Raw genomic sequence first — 14,182 nt, 5'->3', positions numbered from 1 at the left:
ACTTGGTCTAGATGAACACAAAGAACAAGACAGAGAAAATAGAAGGAGAACTCTCGCTAAAAGTTTATATTGATGACTTTAGGCATGTACAGTAATAGAGAATACAGAAAGTAAAATTTCAAAGCCATGAGGAATATATATATATGGTTTAGCTTAGTATATATAATTTTACCAACTATAATCATCTATATAGCTATCTATCATATCTATATATATATATATATAGCTTTACTATGCATAGTTATTTACTATTTATAACAATTATTTTATATGTCATTTACCAAATATAGCGTGACACAAATGACTTATACTTAATCGTTTGTCTTCGCCATTGGAAAACAATTTTAGAAAATAAGGTTAAAATAGTTTTAAGGAAGGAGTGTTATAGCTAGCCATGAATAAGAAACAACAATTACATTGAAAATATATAACCAACATAAAAAGATTTAACAATTAGTATATTTTTTAGACAACTTGGCTTTGACAAGTGTAGGCATAAAGAAATAATCCGACAGACAGTCGTTTTGAAAAAGAAAGGATTACACTTTGATCATCACAATCTATCTGATTTGGTTGATGAAATATCCCAATTTTTAACATATATTTTGATATGTTAATACTTTTATGTACATAAAACATGTAAATTTAACATAAAAATAAAATATACTTCGTGGATTTGTGCGAGGATCGGGAGATTATTAAGCCTAAATTCAAAGCTTTATAGATTGCTTTATCTTAGAGTTTAGCGATGGGCTAATATGATGAAATGATAATATTACTGTAATGATCTAACTTTACTCTCATAAATATTGTCATTTTTGAACTTTTTCTTTTCTCGGTTTCCTAAAAAAAATTAAAAACTATATGTTAGGGAGATGTTTCCAAGATGTTATAAAAAATGGTTAGATTCCCTCTTCAACCGATCTCACAGTCGACCTCCTTTGAGACCCAACGTCTTTGCTAACACTTGTTTCTCTCTCTAATCGAGGTGAAATCTCACTGTTATTGTTTTTAGATTCATCTCTCAAGATTTGTAGCTTGTTTGTGGGATATTTAGATATCTTTGTTTCTAAAATATTTATATTCACTATGAAAACTCAAGCTTAGTGAGACTTTAAAGCCATATCTTTTGTAACTTGAACGATTTTTGATAGCATTTTTGTGACATAACTCGTATTATCTGGATGGAGATGGGCTTTTTCTCAGCAAAGTAAAACTGCTTACTAGTTGTGTTCTGGCATTTACTACCTCACCAAAATTCTCTCTTCAGAAAACTTGTTCTCCCAACAACACCCTGATCAAGATGCACAAAGCTGCTCAACTGAAAATATTCGATATGCATACACAGTCAAGAACATACATTACACATTCGAACCAAGCAACAAGAGTTACTCAATGTACATAGCGAATTAAGAGACAATGCCAGAATCCCACTCCTACAAACCCAGTAAAGGAGACTATCATTTCATTACTACAAACCCTCATAATCCTAAGCTCCGTACTTCAATTCTTCCCCCATTTGGGTAAGTACGTAAGTGGTGAAGATGCTTTGAAAACACTGAAAAAAGTGGATGAGTTGGCAGGAAACTGTGTTTGAAACAAAGAAAGAAAAGCTCACATCATTCATTGAACCACTAACTAACTAATCCAAAACACCCTCTTGTTCTTCCTTCTCCTTTTCTTTTTATTCCCACCAATCTAATTAATTCATTTCCACATTTATTTACTACTTAATTCAATAAACATAAATACATAAATCCTTTTTCTTCTTCCGAAATTTACCACTCAGAAGAACTACAGAAGAGCCCTTCATATGATACCCACCAAACTAAGACGAAGGGCGGGAAGCCGAAGGGTCAGGATGACAGGCAAAAGTGATGGCCACATTTGCGAGTGGTGGGTCACTCTGTCAAGCTGACAGTCAGTCCTGTTTCATTCTTGACCTGACTCGGTCCACTGAGTGGAATTGACTCAGTGAGCGACCACCGGGTTGTTGCCGGGTTTCCAGGCGGAGGTGGCGATAAGGGGGCGGGTGTGCCATCCCAGCATTAGTGATCCCTCGTTCTCTTCTACCCGGTACCCTTCGCCGCTGCCAAACAGGGCGAGGAGGATACTCGCTTGCTTGAATGCGTTTGAGCCGAGGTGGATGGGATCGAACCCGGCGGAGGATAACCGAGTGCGCCACTGAGTCAGGGTTTCGTGTCGTTCCACTCGGTCGGCACCTTCACAAGCTACCACATTGCAGATTTGTTTCCCAAGGTACATTTCCGACATCATCTTGTCTTGGCTGTTGGGGGAGCACTCCAACGAGTCAAACAGCGTCGAGTAGTAATGGAGTGACTCAGTGAATCGTTCCACGAAAACCGGACCGTTGTGGTTCGCTTCCTGCTCCACCACCGTCACGATCTCCGGCTTCATCTGCTTCACCACCGACAGAACCTTTTCAATTGCCCCCGGCCGAGCCAGTAGCTGATGCAGCTCGAACACCGAGTTCACTACCACCGACTCCACCTCGCTCGGCCGGAGCTCCAGCATCGATGCGTCCAGATCTGCCAAACTGTTCGCTACAAATCCTCTGTATTCGAACTCCACATGGAGGGTTTCAGCGAATTTGGCGAGCTTCCAGCCCACATCTTGGAGGTAATCGGAGTTATCCGGCGCCGGAGGGCCGATTCCGGTGAGTCGGAAGGTAGGAGGACCGCTCGGTCGTAGAGCTAGGGCTTGAATCAAAGCCGGCCACTGCATCCCCTGGTTCATCGAGAAATCGATGACGTGAACACGCTTCTTCCCTTCGAAGGCTTCGAGAATCGCTTGATTCGCGGTGAAATGCGCGAATTTCAGATAGGGACAGCTCTCGTAGAAATGCATCTGAAGCATATCGAGCACTGAACGATCGAGGGGATTCTCAGGGCAGAGCCTGTAGATTCGGCGTGCTAATGCTTCGGCGAAGAACGTGGCGACTTTCCTCATCGCTCCGGCTTGAGAAACCGCTAAGTAATCGATTCGCTTAACCAGAGCCTCCGCTAGATTCAGATTATTCTGCTGTACGGCTTCAGCACAAACCATCAGAGCATGAACCAGTTGAATTCCGTTCTCCTGCGAATCGACGAGAACAACTGGGCGAGTTGCAAAATTAGAAGCCCCAATCGCGGAGGTGGAGAACACATCCGTGTCCGACTCGGAGGCTTTCAAACGCTTACTCTCTCTCGGTGAATAAATCGCGCTATCCGTAATAGCTTTAAGGTCATAATCCGAACTAGAAGACTCCTCGAAAATCCTGCTGCTGGTTTGCAGTTGAGGTTCATAATCAACGTTAGCGATGGTGGAGGATTCCGCCGGAGCTAAAAACGATGAATCGTCCAGATGCGAGGTAGGGGGCGGATGGAGCTCAGTGAGCATACTTTCAACCCAAGTCGACAGATCAGAGGGATTATAATGAACAGTGTCGAAAGCGAGATGCGAAAGGCCAGTATCCTGAACTTGACACATAGCTTCTTCAAGCTGTTCGAGCTTCTGTGCAACTTCCGCCATATCCGACGACTTAACCTTGTAACCTAAAACAGCAAGAAGCTCATCCATTCCTCCGTCGAGCTGTACCTCCTCCTCCCAGAGCTTAGCCTTACCAGTGTTCAAATAACTCTCCCGATTAGAGCCAGTAGCCACGGAAGGCGGCTCCGGACGAGGATGAAGATAGTGATGCTCCCTCTTCATCGTGTGTAGAAACGGCGGCGGTGGCGGAGGAGGAAAAAAGGGTTGGGTTTAGACGGTGGAGATTGGGTAGAAAAATGGGGGAAGAAGGAGAGAGAATCAAAGGAAAATGGTGTGAACCCGCATCTTCTGAATGATTGAATCAGAGCTTCTCGCGGCCCGTTCTGCCCTACATAACAATAAGGAGACCAAATTGACCAAATGGCCCCCCCCACCCCCCGCCTGTCAACGTCATTTCTAACGTCCGTCAAATTTCGCTAATCCAGCCGTCCAATCTGACGCCGTTACCCAACTAGTTCTCTTTTCTCTGTCTTTTAATATTTAAATTATTCCTAAATTTCGGGGGGGAAATTAATACCCTCCAACCTCAACTCATTATTTTTAATTTCTTTTGGGATAAAAGAATAAATAATTATATATATTTTATTTTCGGAAGGTAAAAAATAAAAAAAGAAAAGAAAATCTAAAATGCGGGAATGGGCCGAGGGCCCACTGGGTTTCTGACGCAAAAGGCCCAACTCAACTGACAGCGCGCACTACGGCGTTGCCCCCACACCATTACCATACCTCCTAGAGAACCCTTTCTTTAAAGTTACGCTAGTACAACCTGTACCAGATTCCAGTCTCCCTCCATATGGCTCTGACACGTGTTCCTATTCCCTCCTGTGGGCCCCCCTCCCCCCTTCTTCTTGATTTTTGCTTCACCGCCATTCCTTTTCTTTCTTAATATATTTTTTTTCTCAATTATTTTATTTTCCGCTTCTATTTTTGTCCGAACAATCCTGGATTCCCCTTTGCTATTTAGGATTTTATTTCCCACCCCAAAATTCTTCATTTTTATTTGCATTTTTCTCCCCTATAATTTTTGAGTTTTGCTATTACGTCCCTACAAATTCAAAACTTAACCCATTTAGTCCAGTTGAAGTTTTCCTTTCAGTATAGTAATTAATTGTCAAATAACAATTACTATAAATCATAATATTCCCCAACTCTTATTACCTTTAATATAAATTTTATTTATATCTTTTCTACCAAAACTCTTTTGTTTGTTTTTTCTTTCATCGTTCATCTTCGTTTTAAGGATATTTATAGGTTAAGTTGGGTCGAGCTGAAACGTCTTTTAGATCCAATCATTCGAATTGTCAATATTTCAACCCAAACAATCTTTATTATATCTTAAGAAAAAATGCATATTGTAAAATTAACAATAAATTCGAGTAGTTCAATTTTAACTCGATCGAATTGTTTGAACACGCCTAATACTTTTATAGTTTCATATTATATATATAAATAATGGGTCGATGCTTGAATATACGAGACAACATTTTTAAAATATATCATTTCAATTTAGTTGCTTTGTGAAAGAGCAAGGGTTGTATTCAAAATATTATAGAATCATACCTCAAAATCTCAACTTTAGGGTTAGGTTTAGAATAAAATAATAATAATAATAATATTATTATTATTAATAAGTAGGGAATAGGGATGCACCAATCTCCACAAAAAAGATTCCTTTTCATACCAATCCTGCTTGGTCTATATCCCTATTCAAAAAGCTATCCACATGTTATTTGCTACTATATAAACATTTTATTATTTTTTAAAATTATGTTTCAATTTTTTAAATAACATAAATAATTTTGGTTAGATTACATTTTAAATTTTAAAATTCAACAATTTTATTTAATAAGCGGTGTTTTTGCAACTCAAACGAGCTGGGAATCCCTATTTACTTACAATGTCTACTGTTCGCATTTAGTTAGAAGTAGAAGTGAAAGCACTCTTTACTCCATTCTATGATTAAAGCTCTAATGCCGCTTCGTCCCAGCTAACATACAACATCCTTGAGTAGTAACAAACGATAAATTCTACTTACTTTTACGACTTCTTCTAATACTCCCACTTATGTGATCAAACTGAATCGAAGAAAATCTCTTAATTGAAACGAAAGAAGTGGTAGTGATTAATTAATGTCGTGCATTATATATAATATATATATATTATGATGAAAATAAGTGAGGATAGTTTGGTAATTAGAACATAGGCCTTCTCCCACCATTATTGTCAACACCATATTCCAATCGCTTTCGCCGCCCTCTTCTAAAGTTTTCCCCCTTTTTTATTTTATTTTTTTATTTTTATATTCAAATGTTTTATAATTACTTTCTTAATTAAGTTAATGATAAATATAAAACTCAGCTACCTTTTTAAATTTTAAGACAACTGCTTTTTATTTGGGATTTTTAATTTAATTTATTGTTTCATATTTTCCACTAAATCTAAGATTTATAATATGTTTATGTCATTGTCACACTGATGAAACGAAAAGTTATACTGTTAATATTATATAACTTTTTCTAATTTAATTTTGTGTCATTTTTATATTTTATATATAACCATGTTATTGTCACTTACACAAATTTATTAAATAGTTGATATAATTGGATTGTATTTTTCGTTTAAGTTTTACCGGAGAAGAGTAGTTTTCAAAGTTCTGTGCAGATTGAATGTTGAAATCGATTGACCGAGACGTCAACCAATTGACAGTGACCTAAAATTAGTCTCAACCTATATCGTTGAGTTCACGAAGATTCAGTTGACAAAGACGTCAACCAATTGAGTGGAGGAGGATTTTATGGTCATGCTTGTTCAAGATGTGTTGCCTATGGCCGCATGTCAGATGTCTCAGTCATGCTTGTACAGGACATGTTGTCCATGGCCACATGCCCGTTCTAAACTTCTTTTACATGCTTTCATCTTAGATAAGTCTTTGCACTTTCATGTTGTGTCAATACGGGGTGTATGACTGTTCACCAAAATCATCCTACACATGTTAGAGCTAGAATGCCCCAAAATGTACAAGATATGACTAGTCATCACTTCTTCCTACCAAGGTTTGTTATCAAAGTCATTGTGTAGTTTTCTTTCAAATTGTTTTCAAACATATTTCCTTGCTCACGTTTTCCAAAATATTTTTCTGAAACGTGACTTGAGGTTCGAGCATATGTTGATGTTGTCTGCGAAGTCCAAATTTCTCACGATTGATTCACTAGGTTAGAAAAAGTGTAGCACAATCGCTGTCCCGCTGCAACAAAAGTGCGATTGTGACACAAATATGTCCACTGCAAAACAACTGGGCACGTCCTAGGCTACCTGATTGGCTGAATCGAAGAGCAGTTACTTTGCATAAGTGAAGTTCCCACGGAACGAGGCTTTTGGAGTCTCGCATGAATGAGATTGCCGCTAAAGTCGACATGATTGATGAGATGGCAGGCTGTCTTGAGACAATGTCTGTCTACGAATTAACAATTAGGATTTGTTGCTTGAATGGAAGAACACGTCGAAGGCTTAGACAAAACTCAACAAGTGATCGTTCAGATGGTTTTAGAAATGTCTGAGAATTTGAGAGCAGCCTTACGAGTGGACAGGGATGAATTGGTGGATTTAAGTGCTAGGTTAAACCTGACCATGAGAAGGTTGGGGAACCAAACCCCAACTGAGGGTGTAATAGAATTTAACAAGATAAAGGTTTCGGTGCCCAAGCACTACTGCGGGTTTCAAGATGCCAAGACATTAGAGAACCTTATCTTTGACCTCAAATAATACTTTCGAGTCACAAATACTGTGGTGGTAGAAGCGAAGGTCAGGTTTGCAACAATGTGTCTAGTCAACAATGCAAAGTTGTGGCAGAGTTCAAGGTATGTAGACATTCAAAATGGTTGATCTATTGTGGACACTTAGGATAGTTTGAAACAAGAACTCCGCTCTTAGTTTCAAGACCTCTAAAATAATACATGTTCACACAGAAGTACCATCCAGACGAATGAGGTGAAGGATCAGTCAGAAGCGTTGGCCACTACAGTTTCAAGACGGAGAGAGAGTTCTGATCAAGTTGAGGTTAGTTCAACTTTGAGATCAAAACAACAAGAATCAAAGACTTGTGCGAAAATGCTATGAACCAATCGAAGTTATCCACAAGATCGATCATATAGGATCCAATTGCTCCCATGGATACGGACTAGCTCTATTGTCCACGTTAGTAACTTAAAATGTTACTATCCCGACCAAGAAGACGTCAAGCATAAAGAGGCGACACGACGTCAGGAAAAAAAGAAGAATTTCCAAGTGAAGAAAATACGAGAGACTCCAATAGAGAAGACGACAGGAGTCAATGAATTGATAAGTGGTTTTCAACAGTTTCTTGCAGATTGGAAGACACTCCTCAATGTTGAGATTAGCTGAAAGCGCGTTGAGAGACCTGAAGTCGGCCTCAACCTACATCGTTGAGTTCATGAAGAGTCGTTTGATAGAGACGTGAACCAATTGAATGAGGGAGGATGTCATGGTCATGCTTGTCCAAGGCGTGTTGCTGGAGACATGCCGCATGTCTTGATCATGCTTGTCCAAGGCTGCATGCTCATTACCAACCCTTTTCATCTTAGATAGGTATTTACTCTTTCATGCGTGTCAATACAAAGGGGCATGACCAGTCACCAAAATCATGTCTACACCCGCTAGGGCTAAAATGCCTTAAAATGTACTATAGGAGATATGACTAGTCGTCACTTCTTCTTACCCAGATTATATGTTGTCATATTCATTGTTTCCAAAACTTTTCTCTTAAACGTGATTCGATACTCGAGCAAATCTCGACGTTGTCCACGAAGTCCGAATTTCTCACGATTGACTTGCTCACTAAGTTAGAACAAGTGCCACACAATCGTTATCCCACCGCCGCAAGAGTGCGATTGTGACACTAGGCATGTATATGTACAAATTATTTTCTATGGTAAAACCGACCTTTGTTATATGAGGAATCTCATGCATTTTCTACTTGACCCATTGCATGATTAATGATAAATATAGGTTAGGTCATCATCACCAATAATTAACTAGTTATTAACATATATAGCGCTCGAGCAAGTTACCAAATTGAGATGAACTCATCATAGACCTCTCAACCTAGTTATCAAGTTCCACACGTTTGCAACAATTTACTTAACTTCTACAAATTAGGATTTTTATTTGAAGTGTTCAATACGAATTAAGAGATGGAGGTTGGCAAGGAGTATGAGTTTGTTAGGTCAATGTTGCTTGATGTTTAAAGTTCACCATTTGGCCAACCTTATCGTACCAACTTGATTTGGCTTACTTCTTTATGGACATCAACTCACTATTACGCTTTATCTTTCTTACCCAATTGCCTATTTTTAGCTAACCAACATGGTGTACTTGGTTTTTAAAATTTACCAATAACAACCAAAATAAATAGTTTCTTTCGGGCTAGTCTTCCAATGATTCAATAACTCGATCCACTCAAACTAGGTAACTCAAATCATAAAAATTTGGTTGAGTCAGATTACTTTTCAGTTTAGGTTGGGTTGAATTTTTTAAAATCGAAGAAATTCGGTTTAGTTTGCAAATTAACAATTTTTTAACGGGGTTAAACTAGTCAACCAAGGGTTACAATCCAACCCAATCTTATCCTAATTTTGAAAATTTAAGAATATTCAACATTTGTAACTGATTTGAGTGATGCATAGTAACTAGTAAATGTTTGATATTTAAATTTTATGAAATTTTAGTTATTAATCTAACTCATTGTATTGAATTAAAATAATAACAATAATATTAATATTTACTATACTATCTTCTAAATTGATCATAATTAATTTTATTGCGTGACAGAACATAAATCTATGATTGTTTTCGTTTTAATATATTAATATCTTATAAAGTTTGACTATATTTATATGTCATTAAAGTTGTTTAATCTTTTCAATATTGATACTAATGGATTGACACTTAAACCAGCTCAATTGAGTTGATATGTCTCAATCAACATATTCAAACCACATTTTGTTTATATAATATAATTATTCTATCTTCCTTATTTTCCTTTCCATATATTAAATATTTTCAATTTTTTTTTTTTTGCCAAAAAGCATCCTTTAATTTTGTGGAAAGTAAATAATTTAATATTAAATATTAAAATAATATAATTTTCATACAATTTCGTGTTAGTTGATGGTCAAAACAATTTGAATGGAACCAACCTAACAAAATTATGTTCGGTTGGATGGTTTTTTTTTATTTATTATTAAAATATTTTACCTATTCACCATCTATATTACATTAAATACTAAAATCGTGTCAAATATAACTTTAGTTATAAACGTTAAATATTATTAATTTTCATAATAATCTTAAAAGAACCGTGGGTAACCTTATTTTGACTTTAGAAAAAAAAAGTCAACGAATTCTCAAGCTCTTTAGACCCTTCTAAAATTGTTTATGAAATTAAAATAATAGTTAAATTGAATAAATTTTTGATTTAGGAAAAGGAAAAAGAAGAAAATAAAAATTGAAAATTGGGTAAAAATAAGTGAGCAAATAATTTAATAGGACCATGGGATGATGAGGATTTAAGTCAAAATCCGGCGCCCCCGCCGCCGTGGATGTTAATAATTGAGATACAAATGCAAGGCTATCCCAAACCTACGGCTATATAACAATTTAATAATTGACATTTTATTATAATTGCCGTTTCTTGACTTTCTCTCTCTAAGACGGGGAATAAATAAAAAGTCAAACCATTGTTTTTTTTATATATATATTTTCTTTTGTTACGGCTAAACTATAATTTCTATATTTTGACTTTAATTAATTTAGTTTTCATTATCATTTATGAATCCATAATAAATTTTATGATTTGACATTTTTATTTCAAATAAAGATTTGACACGTCACATTTATATTATTTTGGATTTTTTTTTAAAGGTAAGTTAAACCCAATTTTAAGGAAGATGTCCTAATTTTTTAAATGTTGCATTTTTATATTTTCTCGAGCGCTTGTCAAGAAATATTGATATAAACCCGGACATCACTGTGAGGACGAAGATGGGCTACTTAAGATTGACTTCGACACAAGATCTTCCACACGAGAGACCTTCGGTTAGTCGTACACAACTCTCTTATCATCATAAAATTTCTATACCAATTTTTTTCTATGATTTTTAAACTTTTAAAATAAAATATTTATGAATGTATAAGTCTATGATAAATTTTTAAGATGAAATGATTTTAAATATGTCATGACATGACATGCATATAACAGCAAAAAAAAAAAATAATAATAAAATAAGATAGTTACAATAATTTTATATGAAAAAGCGGGATGTCGGTCATTTTGGTGGGTTAATGAAACGACTGTCTATTAATTTTCTCTCATCGAGTAGATGATTAAGATGAAAATGATGTCGTATGAAATGTCATATAAGAAAAGGAGGATCGAAACAACCTTACGGCTACAAATGAATAGAGATATTATGAAAAAAAAAACATATATTATTGATGCTATACTAAAAAAACTCCACCACAAACGTGTGTGAAGGATGTGGGGTGGTCCATGTTTGTTCTCTTTTGTGTTCAACATGTTTGAAACGATAGTAATATCGATTACAGTAGTGAGCTAAATTTGTGTGTTCGGGAAGTAATAATATAAAATTTAGATTTTGAGACAATAATTTACTACGTAAACTAAAATATAATATATTATATAATATAAATAAGCAAATTTATGGAGAATATTATTGATATATTTGCAATATTGCAAAGTTTTAAAATCATAGGAATTTAATATACCCAACCAAGCTTCTCTTAGAGATCTCATTATATTAGGTCAATAAAAATTAGGTTAAATATCAAAATCATGATTTTGAAGTGTTGAAAATTTATGATAGGTATGATATTTGGAAACGGGAAAGAGAAACAAATGTCTAACAATTCAACATAACTTAATAGTTGAGACATTGCATTTAAACGTCCCATATTTAGAATTTGAAATTTTGATTGAATACTCGATGACTCCGACATTCTTCTACATCTTTCGTGACATTGTTATTTTATCTACATCTCGCTTCTAAAAGTGAGATAGTAATTTTTAATTAGGGTAAGCATTTATTGTGGATGATTATTGAAGTTTCATAGTGAAGATCACGAGCATATAAAGGAAAGATACTATATCCATTGGTATAAGACGTTTTGAAAAAATAAAAAATAAAACAATGAAAACTTATACTCAAAGTACGTAATATCATAACAATGTAGAGAATATTGTTCGTGAGTCCTCTGGATTTAAAGAGTAAGTTTGATAGAGATAGGAAGTGGATTGTTGTCCAAGTGGCTCACACCTTGTCGCTCAATTGCATCTTTCACATTTCGTATCAATTTCTTTTTGTGTGCGATCCAATGATGTGATATGTTTCCTTTTCTTTTTCTTTTTTTAAATTCATCAATAAGATTATTTTATTTTATCGATAAACATCCCCTCTATTATTATTATTATTATTATTTTTACTTCATATTAATTTATTAAATTATATTATATTTTACAAATTATTAATGAATTACTGGATCGAAAAATGCTCGACTTATCAATTTTAGCTCATTGTTGTACTAAAAAAAATTATATAAAATAATAAATGGTTAAAAAATAAACGGATAATTTTAATTAAAGGGAGAAGTATCTAAAAAAATAAAATGTCACGTTGTTTGATAAATATAATAAAGATTATATGAAAGTAAGCTTGGAACATATAATTTAATAATGTGGTTCTAATAGTGGTGTGGGTACAAAATTGAATTGGAATGTAGCATAAGAATGATAATGATTCATTAAAAATATTTGTTGGGATATGAAATGAATAATGTTTTAAAATGAAAATGGAAGTATGTACAACAAGGAAGCAAAGGCCCGGCCCACAAGAACACGCCCTCCCCCATCATTAATGGGCTTCAATCATCGGCCCATCTCAACCCTTATTATATTATCGTTTATGTTATAATTAAATAATATATTATATATTAAATATATATTTTATATATTTAAATCTCATTTAAATCTTGCAATTTCTCTAACCACCCATAATTTCTTATTTGAATATATTTTTTTTTATATTTAAAATATTGCATGTATGATTATCCTTTTGTCCTTTATGGTCGGATATAAAATTAATTAATTATTTTTTTAATAAATTAATTTTAATTGTACTTATTATTTGTTGAAACTCTCACCTCCGCTAACGGAGGGAATAATCATTAGTTTATAATTAATGAATACTCTGTCCATTAGTGTAAGGCTTTTTGGGAAAGCTCAAAACAAAGCCATGAGAGCGTATAATGGACAATATCATACAATTGTGAGAGTCCCTATTTCTAACGGTTAGCAGAAGAAGAGATTTTTTCCACACCCTTAAGGTTAATCCCTTTTAGTACCTAGTTTTGACCTTGGTCTGAAGTTTTGAGTTCTTATCTTTTAGACACTCCCTTTGAGAGACTTGTGAGGGTCTATGCTAAGTGAACAACTCAATCCTAACTTATGTCTGAGGCTTAAAGTGTTCCTTGTGACATAGTCTTTGTACCTACACCCAAGGCTTCATGCTTCCTTTGTCTGTGTCATAGGATCATGTTGCACTGCACATTGGGAGGTCTCTAGGATATCTTAGGTTTTAGTTCTAAGATTTCTTTGTTAAGTCTTGAAGCACGACTAAGAATTCATATGAGTCCTAAACATTTCTTCGCATGTATAAATCTTTCACAAGCATCATGTCACTTCGCATGTATAAAGTATCTTGAGGGGTAGTTACGTACTTTTCCTCTTGGTTCATATTTCAAAGTTATCTTAATATCAAGATCTTGCATACTTGCCTTGATATCATAAACCGAGTTTAATATAAATTTTCATAGTATTTTGAGTATTTTAAGGTCTTGAATACATCTTAGAATTCTCACCGTGTTAATTTGGTTATATACCACCCCAAATCTTGGTTTAAAACCTCAACATATTTCATTGGCTTGTAACTTTGTATAATCCGTTGAAATCATGACACAAGACTACTCATCAAATTCAATGCCATTTATAGGTCACTTTGGTCATAAGCCAATGATACATAATTATAGGGGCATTTTAGTCATTTTACACATACACTTGGTTTAGCCCATTATCATAATCTAATAATCACCAAATTTCAACATAATCTTATTATGTCATATTAAGCCTTCTCCTAAATTTTCTTAAGCAAACAATCCATTTAGTAGGTTCGTGACTCAAATACTTAATTGAAATCAATATTCATGTCATCACGTGGATACTAATGTTGGAAAACGGTAAAAATGAGCCAATCAAGCCAACTAAAGCCACTTAGTAGAATGAAGTTGGTTGAACGCAACGCAAGCTGCGCAGAGGTCATGTATAAGTTGTTTGAGGCATCAACTTAGATCAAGTCAAGTATGTGACAAGGAGAGTCGAGGATGCGAGTCGATCTTAGGTGGATGGCTTAGACTCTTGGGCCACATGACTTTGTGGTCGGTTGGGTGTACTAGGGCGCATGCAGATGTTAGGTTGTAGTCCTTGTCTATTGGGATTTTGCAAGTATGAAGTGACTTCCAGCATGACTTATTTGTACTGAACTAT

General features: G+C 35.1%; 1 protein-coding gene across 1 annotated transcript; it reads right to left on the bottom strand.

Moving 5' to 3' along the window:
* Positions 1-1,502: 1,502 nt before the first annotated feature.
* Positions 1,503-3,878, bottom strand: LOC111472091 (DELLA protein GAIP). The gene has a single exon (XM_023117790.1). It carries the CDS (start codon positions 3,709-3,711, stop codon positions 1,972-1,974), a length of 1,740 nt encoding a protein of 579 aa, XP_022973558.1. The 5' UTR covers positions 3,712-3,878; the 3' UTR covers positions 1,503-1,971.
* Between the last annotated feature and the right edge of the window lie 10,304 nt (positions 3,879-14,182).

Source organism: Cucurbita maxima, unplaced genomic scaffold (genome assembly GCF_002738345.1).
Source record: "Cucurbita maxima cultivar Rimu unplaced genomic scaffold, Cmax_1.0 Cma_Scf00064, whole genome shotgun sequence".
Taxonomy (NCBI): Eukaryota; Viridiplantae; Streptophyta; class Magnoliopsida; order Cucurbitales; family Cucurbitaceae; genus Cucurbita; species Cucurbita maxima.
Note: the sequence above shows the minus strand (reverse complement) of the source record. Positions and strands in the feature narration are given on the sequence as shown.